The sequence below is a fragment of the Crassostrea angulata genome, chromosome 6, assembly GCF_025612915.1.
Source record: "Crassostrea angulata isolate pt1a10 chromosome 6, ASM2561291v2, whole genome shotgun sequence".
Taxonomy (NCBI): domain Eukaryota; kingdom Metazoa; phylum Mollusca; class Bivalvia; order Ostreida; family Ostreidae; genus Magallana; species Magallana angulata.
In genome coordinates, this window is record NC_069116.1 from 23581719 (window position 1) to 23594704 (window position 12986).

Genomic DNA, 12986 nt, shown 5'->3' on the forward strand with positions numbered 1-12986 from the left:
GTTTATGTTAAACCACCTCCCTTGTGTACATAAAAAAGAAAAATATATCTCTCCATATTGATTACATTTCATTTTCAGTATACGTTTTGTTTATCAGGTTGTTAGTTTTGTTAACCAAACCTATTCATATAAGTATAAATACCGACACACGCATCGTTTTCATTTTACATGAAATGAACGTATGTGACTATAACAATATTATTTTTAAAGTTTACGACATTGATGATATGTTGTTGATTTTGAAATAGATTTCATTCTATTTACAGACTACATAAAACTATGATCAACCAAGACCGATTTGCCCGAAATTGATTTGCTGTTTAAAATATTCTTTCGGGTCATTAGATTATACCGAATATTGACAAATGCACTTGCTGTAAAATCTTTTGAGACTTTCCCATAAACTTTCCCATCAGAAAAAAAACTGTAACAGCCCACATTAAATCAAAAATGTTAAAAAATGCTTATCAAAAGTCCTACAAAAATCAACCCCCTTATATTTGAAGATATAAACTGATAGTAGTATGAACATGTAGTCATGATTTTCTGTTATAGTCTGCACTATCTGACCAATTTTGATACACGATCTCAGCCCCAAGGTCATAACAGTCTCTAATTTAACTCATGTGAATATAACATCTTAAGGTTATTGAGGAAAACTGCATTAAGATATACAAATATGATGAGTTTTTCTGACTAAGCGATTATTGGTTTTCGTATTTTTGTAAATTCCAACTTAAAAATAATAATTTTAGCTTGTCACATAAAAGCCACACATTACTTGTTTTGATTTGATGACAATTGTAATTAACCTGTGGTGAGCCCCTCTTTCGTAATGTTACCTGTACGATTCACCTGTAACGAGCCTCAACTCACTGGACCTTTAAAATTAAAATCAGGCCGTGCACAGTTTGGACACGGCAGTCCGAGGGGAAGGACGCAACAAATACTTCTCCTGTTTTTCTTGTACACGTCCTGGCACATTTTTACTTTGTTTTCATATTTATAATGCCTATGGTCCAGCTTCTCTGAGGTAAGCCTTATTTTGTCATAATTATTGTGTTTTTAATGTTATTATTTCATGAATGCAGTACATGTAAATGTCTTAAAACATCCAGTTACGAAGTTTCTCGGTAATTTCAACTTAAAGCTATTCACGTTTATCATTAAATATCTTTACCAGCTGTTACATATATTTAGAATTCTTATTATGGTGGTCCGTTTATGTCTTTATGTATATGTATATGTCAAGGCAACCAGCTATAAGACCCTAGTGAGACCTCAGGTGGAATATGCCTCTACAGTATGGGATCATACCAACAAGACCCACATCAATAAGATAGAGGCGGTACAACGAAGAGCTGCACGATACATCATGGGCGACTATAGCAGGGAGAGCAGCGTAACATCCATGCTCAATCATCTCCATCTTGATACCCTGCAGTCCAGGCGGATAACATCACGAGCCACTATGATGTATCGGATTGTGAATGGATACATCGACATACCATCTAGTCATTTACATCCTGTAAACAGCTGTAATACTAGAGGACATACTATGAGGTTCCTACAACCATTTTGCCACTTAAAATGTTATCAGGACTCCTTCTTTCCAGCCGGAGTAGTAATCTGGAACTCACTTTCACCAGCCATAGTGACAGCTGATTCACTCGAGGCCTTCAAAGCCCGAATCAGCCCCAGATCCTACCCATTTTAGTAATTGAAGATTTTAACCAGATTTTAACGAGGCCTTCCTCAGCATGATTTTAACCTTTTAATCATGTGCGATAATGCCCAACCTTGGTGCCAGGCACATTACTGGAAGAAGAAGAAGAAGAAGAAGAAGAAGATATGAATGACATATGTTCCGTTGGTCTTATTTTAGTAAGTGTAAAGTATGAGTAAGTGTAAGTGTATCCATGTGTAAAGTAATGCATGTATTTCATGTATGTTATGCATAACAGAAGTTACGAGTAAGTAAAATGTCTATCATTGAGACATGCAGTATTTATGAAAATGCCATGTGTATGGTATGGTGTCCACCTTGTGACATAAGTATGTATTTGTATTTGAACAATTAACAGGTCTAAGTATTCCTGGTAGTTTCCTTGTGTGGTTCCACGGATATACATCGTGGACATATTTGACTTTGAGTGGAGCATCAACCTCCTACAGGACCAGCACCAGCAGAAGGACATCCTCACCACTATCACTATTGTTGACATAGTTTTAATCCTTAAAAGCCAACTTTAAAATTAGAATTTCCAATTTTAGTCTTTGAATTTTAACTTCAATCTGTTGAAAAATCCAACTTAAATATTTACATTTTCTGACTGATTTCGGATTTTCCAACATTTTATTTTAAAATGATTTCTTGTAAACATAACAGTGTACTTTATATTGCAGGCAAACTGTCTTGCAGATATAGATGCATTGGTCTGACTATAGAAGTATTAATACTGAATATTTTAAACAACTATACAGTATCAGATATCAAATGTTTACATAATATTGAGTCAAATCGACGTTTTCTAAATATGCAAATCAAATGAGTGCCGTTAAGTAAATGTAGCACGAAGAGACATTAATAACTACAACAAAAGGCCCATGAGCCGCATCGCTCACCTGAGCAACAATAGGCATGATACAATCAGCTTCATGGAGTCATAACAAATATCTGGACAATGTGGTGTAATACATGTAGATCCTGTCAATAAAAAATGGATTTTCTTATATTTATAATCAAGTTCCTTTTCTAACTGGATGATTATATAGTCATATCACACTCAGCATTGCAGTTCTCAAAAAGACCCTAAAAATTGTTTATCTATTTACCTTTAAAGACAGATAATTAGACAGGTGATTAGAAAAGGTCGGTTCAGGTGAGCTAAACGCGAATGCATTCATTCCATTCATTTTGAATTCTCATTTAAAGGTAAGAAAGATAAACAGTAACCTATAGTGTATTGATTTAAAACACATCTTTTTTTTTTTTTTTTTTTTTTTACATTTGTCTCCTATTTTTATATCACCCTATTTTAAACTAGATGGTAAAATTTAGTATCTTTTGCATCAAACAAATTGATATTACAAATCTCAATTCGAGGAAAATGGCAAATGTCGTATTGTTTTAATCTGCTTTGAAGTGCGGAAAATGACAATCTAATAAAATTAAAACTTCCATCCGCTCACCGGTTTTCCAAATGTCGCGACATATAGACAACCGGAGAGCGGATGAAAGTTCTGTTTTAAATTAGATTGGGAAAATGACAATTTCTTTTATATTCCTATAGGAAACGTACCTTCATTTTAAAATGGCCTCTAAAAATGACTAGATTGTAAATTTTCTTCAAAGAAAATAAAGTTTTTTCCCATTGTAGTTTTTACGCAAAATATCCTCAAATCAGCCTCTATTAAAAAAAGTGTTAGTGGTGCAGTTGATGAATCACGTGTTATCACCATGATAGAGTGATTCATACCCCTAGGGATTTACAATAAGACCATCAACATCAGCTCTAATAACTTTAATTAAAAATAAATAAATAAACTCGTACTATCAAGAAATTGTTTCCATACTTTATTAATTTATTACACTTCAAACATTTACATACAATCGAAGAGATAAACCACCTGCAAATATCAAGCTAACAATAACTAGTGTGACCACTTTACTATAGACCCCTAGGTTGTGTGTTGCTGAGCTAATTGCTGAGTTTGAAGAGACGTTTCCGCTGTCGGCAGAGATATCAAATGATTTGTAATCTTTAATCTCCCGAGTTTGGGTACCCAATTGCATATTTTCTGCTTCGTCATTGACTGCAAAAAGGATAAATTTCATTCCCCCTTATCTAGCAACTCATGATTTATAAAAAACAAAAAGAAGTGTTTATGAAAAATTGATTAATACATACCTATGCATGTCATGTCTTCTATTTTCATACCAGCTCTTTTTCTAGCCTATAATGTTTATAACCTTGTGAAATCACACAAAGGAGAAACAATGATTTAAAACATTTCTTAATTTTTTGGCGGTTTTATGTAGCAAAGTTTTATAAATGACAAGTTGAATCTAAATTTACCTTTATAGACTCTTGTTTCCAATCAACAGAGATGACTCGGATAGTAAAAGCAACACAGAGTACTACAGCACCAGCGATTAAACCCCACCAAGCACCTGTCAATATGCACTTTTTATTAAATACGAACAAGTGTGTATAAACACTCTAAATTTCTCACGTCTTCAGCGAATTTTACCATATCATTTTACAGATGTAGGCAATATTTTTGGTTATAGATTACGAATAAAAAACAATTTCAACAGAAGCATTCAGTTTGAATAATGAACGTCACTAACAACGTCATACCTCTGACAATTTTCTTTAATCAGTTTGCTGTTGTCTAATACAGACAAAATAAATAAACCGTGCATGAGTTTTCTGTATTTTAAAATTATGTTGTTTATTCCATGTACAGCTTTCTGATGAAAATCACGTCAAACGTTTTAGCATGAGTTTGTGTGTTATTTTAACAATATTTTCGAAAAAAAATTTAGTACATTAAAATAATTCTCTTCATGAACTATTTTATCTATTCAACATTGGTTTATGAGTATTTGTAAGCAACGCCACAAAATAAGGTTTAAGACACTAGAGAACTGCACCAATTACCTGCTACACGTAAAGGAGATGCTAACATCAAGGATAAGGCAACTGGCAACCCTATGAGAAAATTGCCTATAAAATTCACGACAGCCCCAAAAGTCTGGAAACCAATTCCACGCAGTATTCCTGTGCACATTATCTTTAATAATTAAGAAATGGACAATTTTCATAAGTTACTATGTATTAATGAGTAATGTACAGCTTAAATTAAAGTGTACAGTGTGATGCAATATATGTTTCTACAAAATGGCGGCGTGTTTACATTCGCGACAGAATTAGGTCAAACTTCAAACTCTTGTTTCCATCTTTAAATAATATTCTTAATAACTAAAACTTACCTAATACTTTGTAAAATGACCTTTCAGCCGAATTACACTTTGTTATCGTCGAGGAATGTGTTATAGAGGCTCTGTACGTTCTGAGGCGTGATATATGTCCATACCCGCTGTATCTCTCGGAACAGGTCGTCCTTGTTTTCAATACGACCAACAAGTGCTTGCAGCTTTCTTTTCAGAAAAAACCATAAATTTTCAAATATGTTTAAGTCGGGACTTAGTTGAACGGGCAGGGTGTGCCGGCGCATTGTCATCCTGAAAGATGTACTGTTCATTGGGAAAATGTCGGACTATACCCGGCCACAAATTGTCATTCAGTACTTGCTGGTATTTCTCTGCATTGATTTTGCGATTAACAGCTGTAATAGTACCTACTCCGTGCCACAAAATGCATCCCAAGATCATAACTTCGTATGATGGCTTCGCCTAACGTGCCTCAACCAAGTCCGGTCTCCAGCCCTCGCCCCGTTTTCTCCAAATACAGACACGAGATTTCTGTTCTACAACGATTTTGAACTTATCTGAGAAAATAACTTTTCTCCAGTAGTTCCCAACATTCAATTTTCTCTGCACCAAGACAAGCGCTTTTTTTAAGCTCACCTGAGCTGAAAGCTCAAGTGAGCTATTCTGATCACATTTTGTCCGTCGTCCGCCTGTCCGTCCGTCTGTCCGTCTCTCTGGCCGTCTGTAAACTTTTTACATTTTGAACTTCTTCTCTAAAGCCGATGGGCCAATTTCAACCAAATTTGGCACAAAGCAACCTTATGGGAAGGCAGATATAAATTGCAGAAATGAAAGACCGATCTTTATTCAAAGCGAAGAAAACATCGAAACTGTAGAAAAAGGGGGGTGCATTTTAATAAATCTTCTTCTCAAGAACTAATGAGTCAAATTCAACGTAATTTTGCATAAATAATCTTTAAGGAAAGGAAAATATAAATTGCAAAAATTATCGACGAATTCTGTTTCAAATTTGAGTAATTTACGAAAACAAAAATAAAGAGATAATCGCGGTCAATCAGTTTATAACTTCGGGTTCGGTATTCCATATCGAAAACGAAAGTTCTTTGTACAAAGCAGCCATGTTTGAATGTTGACGCATGACAAACGGGTCAAACTGACAAAGATAAATTTGCCTGTTATGCAACAGCTTACGTACGAAGGGATACTTGAAACATGCTAATATATTTGTGCCGATTTCGTGAAGTGAATTGAGGTTAAATCTTTCAATGTGTTGACATTTTCACTCGTGACCGTGATTTTACGTTGTTTTGAATTTCGTTTATGCTTTATGGAAATATCGCCTGTATTTTGGAATTTTTACGTATCGAATCAAATATAGACTTCGGTAAATCAGACAGTTAATTGTTTACCTGCGCAAAATGATCTGTACAAAAAATATATTTTGTTTGTAAACAGAAAATGGATATTATATATACTGTAAAGGAATTCCCAAGAAATAAACAAAACCAAAAGACAGAATTTCAATTTTTGAGTACTTTCTGTGACGACCGCAAGTTACGCTGGATCATACAGAACACAGTAAACAACTCTTCATGCATTGTTTTGTCTTTCCCGCAAGTTCGGATGTTCAAGTTTTTGTTCGTCATAATATCTAGTTGAGAAAATGTTTTTGTCTCAGGACCGGAAACGAACAAACGGAAGTGATCGATTTATGAAATCAAAAGTAGATATTTTAATACATTTACCTACTGTTCATCACGTTGAATAAAATGTTTAAAAAAAACTTCTATCGCTTGAACACTTCGAGTGAGAACCGGAAGTGACGTACGACCATATGAAACCCGTTAAACACATGCCCAATCAAATGTCCATTATCCATCTATGTTTTGTGTCTTGATCTCTCATAGTTTCTGAGATCTTGTGGGTACTTTGTTTTTAAAAAAGAAGGCTATCTGAATAATTTGAGACGTTTCACCGGAAGTAGAACTTTTTTGTGTTTTTTTTACAATGTGAAGATGACCTTTTGTAATTCTATAGCTTAAATGTTACTTCCATGCTAAATAACCAAATTATTATTAAGAAAATCAAAATAAGGTGTACTTCCTGTGACGACCGGAAGTTACGCCGGATAGAACAAAATAGTGTTAACACATGTACATACATAGGTCTATCATTCCACAAAGTTTAGTTGTTCAAGTCGTTACCGTTTTTGAGATCTCGTCAAAATAAGGTTTTTCTTTGTCTCGGGACAGGGAACAGACAAACAGAAGTGCTCAATGTAAATTGTATTAAATATTTCTTGTATACTTGCCTTTTGTAAATTATTGTTCATTGAGCACACTACAAATATCAAAGGAATAAAATTAAACTGATACACAGCTCAATTTGTTCAAACTCTTCCTTTGTGGACCGGAAGTGACGGAAGACAAAATGAAACCAGTTAAACACATCTTCAATCAAATGTCTATCATCCGTGAAAGTTTCGTGCTTATATCACTTATAGTTTCTGAGATCTAGTGGAAACAAAATGTGTTTTAAAAAACCTACCTGAGATATTTGAGATATCTCACCGGAAGTAGAATTTTGTTGTTGAGATAACATAGCATAGATAACCTATGTATAGATTTATATTTATATATTTATTATATTGAAAAGGAATTTAATGCGTAAAAATAATTATTTTTGAAGTGCTTCCGGTGACGACCGGAAGTTACGACGAACAAAACGAAATAGTTTAAACACGTTTACAACTATAGGTCTATCATCCCACAAAGTTTAGATGTTCAAGTGTTTGCCGATTCTGAGATCTCGAGGGAACAAGGTTTTTTGACGCGGGACAGGAAAAGGACGACCGGAAATGAATTTTGAAAAAATGAAAATAACGCCTCGAGATATTTTTATTTTCAATCATCCCTAAAATTTCAAGGAAATCTATCAAGAAATCTCTGAGAAATTCTGCCGACAAAAAAGGAGATAAAAAATAATAAGAAAAAAAGAAACAAAAAACACTGCAATCACTATAAGGTCTTCCGTTGGAAGCATCGATAAAATGTATAAAAAACAGGAAATTTAGGATAAAATTGACCTGCAAAAATATCTTGAACTTAACAGTATTTCTAATTACATCCATGTGATTATATTCACGTAAAATAGATAAAACTATCATGCGCAAAATTTAAAGAACTTAAAGTTTTACTAAAAAGCATGACATCACAGAACACTCGATCTACTTTAAACAACAAACTTTGTTGTGAATAAAATGGCTCAGTGGTTAGAGCACCAGACATTAGGTAACTTTATAGAACATAGGTCTTTAGGTTGTAGGTTCGATACCACCAAAACTAAATGATTTATTATTTTTTTCTAATCATTTTTTGAAAAATTTCAAACTGAATATAGTTAGAAATTACCCTTTTGTAAACTTGTATTATAACATATCAAATATATTTAATTGAAAAAAGTGTTATATTTGAAGTTGTATTTTACGACTAAACCAAATTGGCAGTTGTACCATCTTATTCCCTCATCTTCTTTTTGATAGTCTTTCGAACACAAGTATATGAAAACGACGCCTTTTAAACAGTTTCCATAGTCCTGATACATTATTATTATGAGAATAAAAGCATTATCGCTGTTCATAAAAAAATATTGCAACGGAAAATCATCTTTGTTTGTAGACATTTGTTGTTTTTTAATAAAGATGAAAATAATGGGTGGGCCTTGGTACAATAGAGCGACATGCCTGCCAAAACATTGATTTGAATTATAGCTCTTTAACATATGTGACAACATTTTTCAGTGAAGTTTATTCTTCAATCAAGTGAGTCAGGATATGAAACGTCATGCGAAATGAATTCATGCCTGGTAAAAGACAATCGTTTATAATGGAGAAGGGCAATTAAATTTTTCAATGTTTTTAATTTGAGGAATTGAGCGCATTCATTCTGGTGCATTGAGGTTCACTTTTCTTCTTTCACATATAGGATTTTTAAAAATAAAATACAATAACTAGTAAGTAGTGGAGGGAGAAAATGTACCTTTATGCTCTTAAATCTTAAATCTTTTCATAAAGTGATGGGGGGGGGGGGGCTAAAATAAAGGGAACTGGAAGTTAACCGTAAACACCAATTGAAAATTTAGTTATTTATATTGCATATAATCTTAATTTCGGTAAAAATGGTATTCCATAAAGGAAAATATGTGAAAGATTAAGTATATGCTAAGATAAGTGTAAAATTCGGATATTCATTTTTGGTTAATCTACCGAGGGGCCACATAGCACAATATCCTTTGAACGACCATATAGAGCCAGTGTTGCTCAGGTGAGCGATGTGGCCCATTGGGCCTCTTGTTCTATTCACTTCTCTGATCACTAACTTCTTCTTTGCCTATCGTCCCACAAATTCTTTTTTGTGCAGATGCAATTGCACAGTTCGTTTAGATACAGGCCCGTCCCATGTTTTCATTAAATTGGTCCGTAATATTCTTCAAACTCTCTCTTCTGTGGGTTTTCACAAGCCTTTCAAAATTCCGATAATCTCGGGATGTCACAGTGGATTTCCTGCCTCGTCTGGGGATGTTTTCTATGGAACCCCGTCTTTCTACACGTTTCTTTAATCTTGAAATTGTAGATCTGGCTTTTTGCGAAGGTTTCTGACACGTAAGTAATATTTTTACCATCTTGTAACATTTTTCGATACCATTTATTTTACCTCATTACTTAATTCCTTTGGTTTGCGCCCCATCTTGTTTACGTCGATTCAGATTTGTAAGAAGCAGTCGACAGTAAAATCATGTGGCATATGAAATGTCACAGGACCAAAAATTGTTATAAATAACTAACGAAATTCCGATGCTATTCATAAACCCTTTTATTCGACGTTAAATTTGTGAGGTGAAGAGCGAATGTAAGCAGGCAGCTATTTTGTACGAATATATATTGCATCATACTGTATGAAGACGTTGTATTTTAAACCAGGGAAGTCAATTATAAAACATTTTATGCTACTATTTGGATGAAAGATCAATTTACCTGATAAATTTCGAAAAATTTGAATATTGCCAACAGAGGTGTGAAGGAGGTCGCCATGAATACAACCGTCCTATAATGTATGAAACATGATTAAAAAAGAAAATCTATATTAAACGATGATTATACAACTATTTCATTATGCTTGGTTCGTGGCAGTTAATATGGTTCGATATTAAAAAATACGTGACTCATTCTACCCTACATGATAAAATCTAGACAAGTAATTCTGGTAACTCTGATGAATTTTACAGAAGTCAAAATTGTTAACGGCACAGTTAACGGCACAAAGAGTTAAAAGAGATAACTGGTCAAGCAATAGCACTCTGCGGTAAAATCAACAGTGAGTAATTGACAAACTAATATCAATTGTAATGGCCCTAATTTACATTTTCAAGCAGGTTTGTTAGACAAATTGATAGAATAATTACAATGAACATCACAGAAATTAGTCTATGTGTGCATTGAAATATTGAAATACTCACTCATTATTTGAGAAAAAATGAGGTATGACATCTTTAAGAGAAATTATAAGAACAGCAATAACGGCAGCAAGACAAGCTGAAAAACAATATCTTTTATAAGTAAAAAATTAATCTAAAAAAAAATTCTACTTTTTTTTTACATTTGAAATGTAATTAAGTATGCAATTTTTTTTTACTCAAACCTTTACCTCAGAAAATTCCTTGACAGTTGAGTTTGAATATATAAAAACATTGCAGGAGAGAAAGAAGTTGTACTTTTTCTAATCATAATGACATTGAAGTTTTTTTTTATACTTTGTGTTAAATATTTCCAGTTTAGAATTCATATTAATAAAAAAAAATATTAAGAATTATTAATGTCAACAAAAATGTTCAAACTTGTTCAGTTATTTAGTACAAACGGCACAGAAGAGTATGGTAACCTTTTTTATGCAACTATATTGAGAAATTCATTGCATTAGCTGAAATTAGACAGATTTTTGATTTACATTCTTAAACCATATTTTCATTATATATGAAAATTAATATTTCATATGGTATATAATGATTCTTTAAAATTGTAACAGATGCGTGTTGCTCTCCATAGTGCCTAATGGCTCTGCATTCTGCGTGCCTCCAATATTGTTTATATGCTGATATGTGTGCAATGCTAATGAGCCTAATGGCTTAAGGTTGAAATGAATAAATAAATATAACAAAATAAACAAAACAAATTCAATAGTATTTGATTAATACAGTTTATGAAATATAACTTAAATCATTAATGATTTTATTTGTCGTACAGGCCGAAGTGTTCGCTTACTTTCAGTTTGCGGTTTACCTCGTTCTCCGATTTGAAAAAATATATTTGCAAAATAAGAAACTTGTTATTTTACCAAATGCCAATTATGTATTCGACATACAAAGGCGATATCTTTCAAATGTGTTTCTTTCGTAGTTTTAATACTTACATCCAAAACAGAATGCAACCCTAGTGGATAAATTAGCTCGATCTGCATTTCCAGCTCCCAAATGAATACCCACGCGCATGCTCACTGCTACAGATATGCCAAAGACGACCTGTATTTAAAAATTACAAAAGAATGATAAAAATAATTGTATTAAGAATCAGCCGATCGTCAATTTGAATACGTAAAACTAATCAAACTTAAGAATGGATATAAATCCAAGGATTTTTTGGGCATGTTTTAGTGTACATACACCTGTAATTATCAATCCAACATTTAACAAGCTAACAAATGCAGCCAATTCCGTTTTACTTGTTAGTCCTACAAAGAAAAAATACATTAAACACTAATTAAAGTGAGTAAGGTACATTTGATAAATATACAAATATATTGAACATAAGTTTTGGAAAATATTAACTTATCAAAAAAGGTTTTAAATATTACAAATTTTAATTCCATTAATAGTCTAAAAACGACTTAAAATCACATTTGTTTTTCCAAATCTTTGGAAGGTATTATATTTTTTGTTTTTAAATTGATTTGAAACCGAAAAGAATATAAAAAGCATATCTAAAATTATTATGGGAACCACAAACTTACCAGTGAAGAAAGTGGTCACTTCGCCGGTCCAAAATTCCAGACACATCATGAATATTCCTGGAACGGCTAGGTTGAGAAAAGTACTCCATCCGTTTAAACACAATTTGTTCCAGCCTTAAGAAAACAAATCAAAACGAAAAATTATTAATACACTTAGGTCTCAATAACAAAATTCTCCAAGAGGGGTTTAAAGCAAGAATTATATTTCTGTGCACCATAGTAAACGAGTTGCACCATGGTGAAGATAAACACCATGTTACAATTTTATTGCGTTTCAGCAACGACACGCGTAATCCAACGAGTTGAGTAATTAGTTTCGATTTCACAAAAGGACTAACACCGAGCCACTGAGTGTACAATGGGTGTTACATAAACAAGACAGAGTGTCAGTGGGTCGTTTTAAGGCATTAAAGTGTGTAATCTGGTATTTGGTTGAAATAGATGATTACAAAAATACTGAATCCAACAGTAGAAGGAGGTGGTTGAATATAATGATTGTGAACAAGGCTTAGAATTCTATACCCTCTCTCATTCACTGCCCAAAATTTAAAGTAAACATTTTGGCAGTTTTGAATGTAAATACTGAGTAGCTATATAATATTTTTGATATCCTGGATTAACTATTCTTGTTTTGTCCGCTTCCGACACATAACTTTAATATTTTATACCTGACCTTTCCAAGTGTCTTTCTTGTAGTCCGTGCAAGCAATAAACAAAACATGTAGAATGGCCGAAGTCCACTGGCTTAAGACAACAGCAATAGCGGCTCCTCTAGAAGAACAGATTTATACATGTCATCAAAAGAGAATAGACAAGACATGGTCAACCGATTATTCAAAACAAATTCTAATTGAATTATATGCTAAAAATTTTTGCCGTTCATCCTGTTTTCAATGTTTTCGTTTCATTAATACGGATTTTGAAATAATTTTTGAAGATCATCGATAATAATAGTTTTTGCTATA

At 33.1% G+C, this 12986-nt stretch overlaps 1 protein-coding gene across 3 annotated transcripts in view; it reads right to left on the bottom strand.

The window, feature by feature from the left end:
* Positions 1–2187: 2187 nt before the first annotated feature.
* The window catches only part of LOC128188201 (multidrug and toxin extrusion protein 2-like), a 29309-nt gene continuing 18510 nt past the window's right edge, over positions 2188–12986 (bottom strand). For all 3 annotated transcript variants that reach the window (XM_052859111.1, XM_052859110.1, XM_052859112.1), the window contains 10 exons: positions 12695–12792; positions 12022–12135; positions 11675–11742; positions 11425–11533; positions 10475–10550; positions 9993–10062; positions 4668–4800; positions 4080–4174; positions 3912–3957; positions 2188–3816 (listed from right to left, as the gene is read on the bottom strand). In XM_052859111.1, the coding sequence (XP_052715071.1) occupies positions 3596–3816; positions 3912–3957; positions 4080–4174; positions 4668–4800; positions 9993–10062; positions 10475–10550; positions 11425–11533; positions 11675–11742; positions 12022–12135; positions 12695–12792 (1030 nt within the window). In that variant the 3' untranslated portion in view covers positions 2188–3595. The remainder of the gene's footprint in view (positions 3817–3911; positions 3958–4079; positions 4175–4667; positions 4801–9992; positions 10063–10474; positions 10551–11424; positions 11534–11674; positions 11743–12021; positions 12136–12694; positions 12793–12986) is intronic.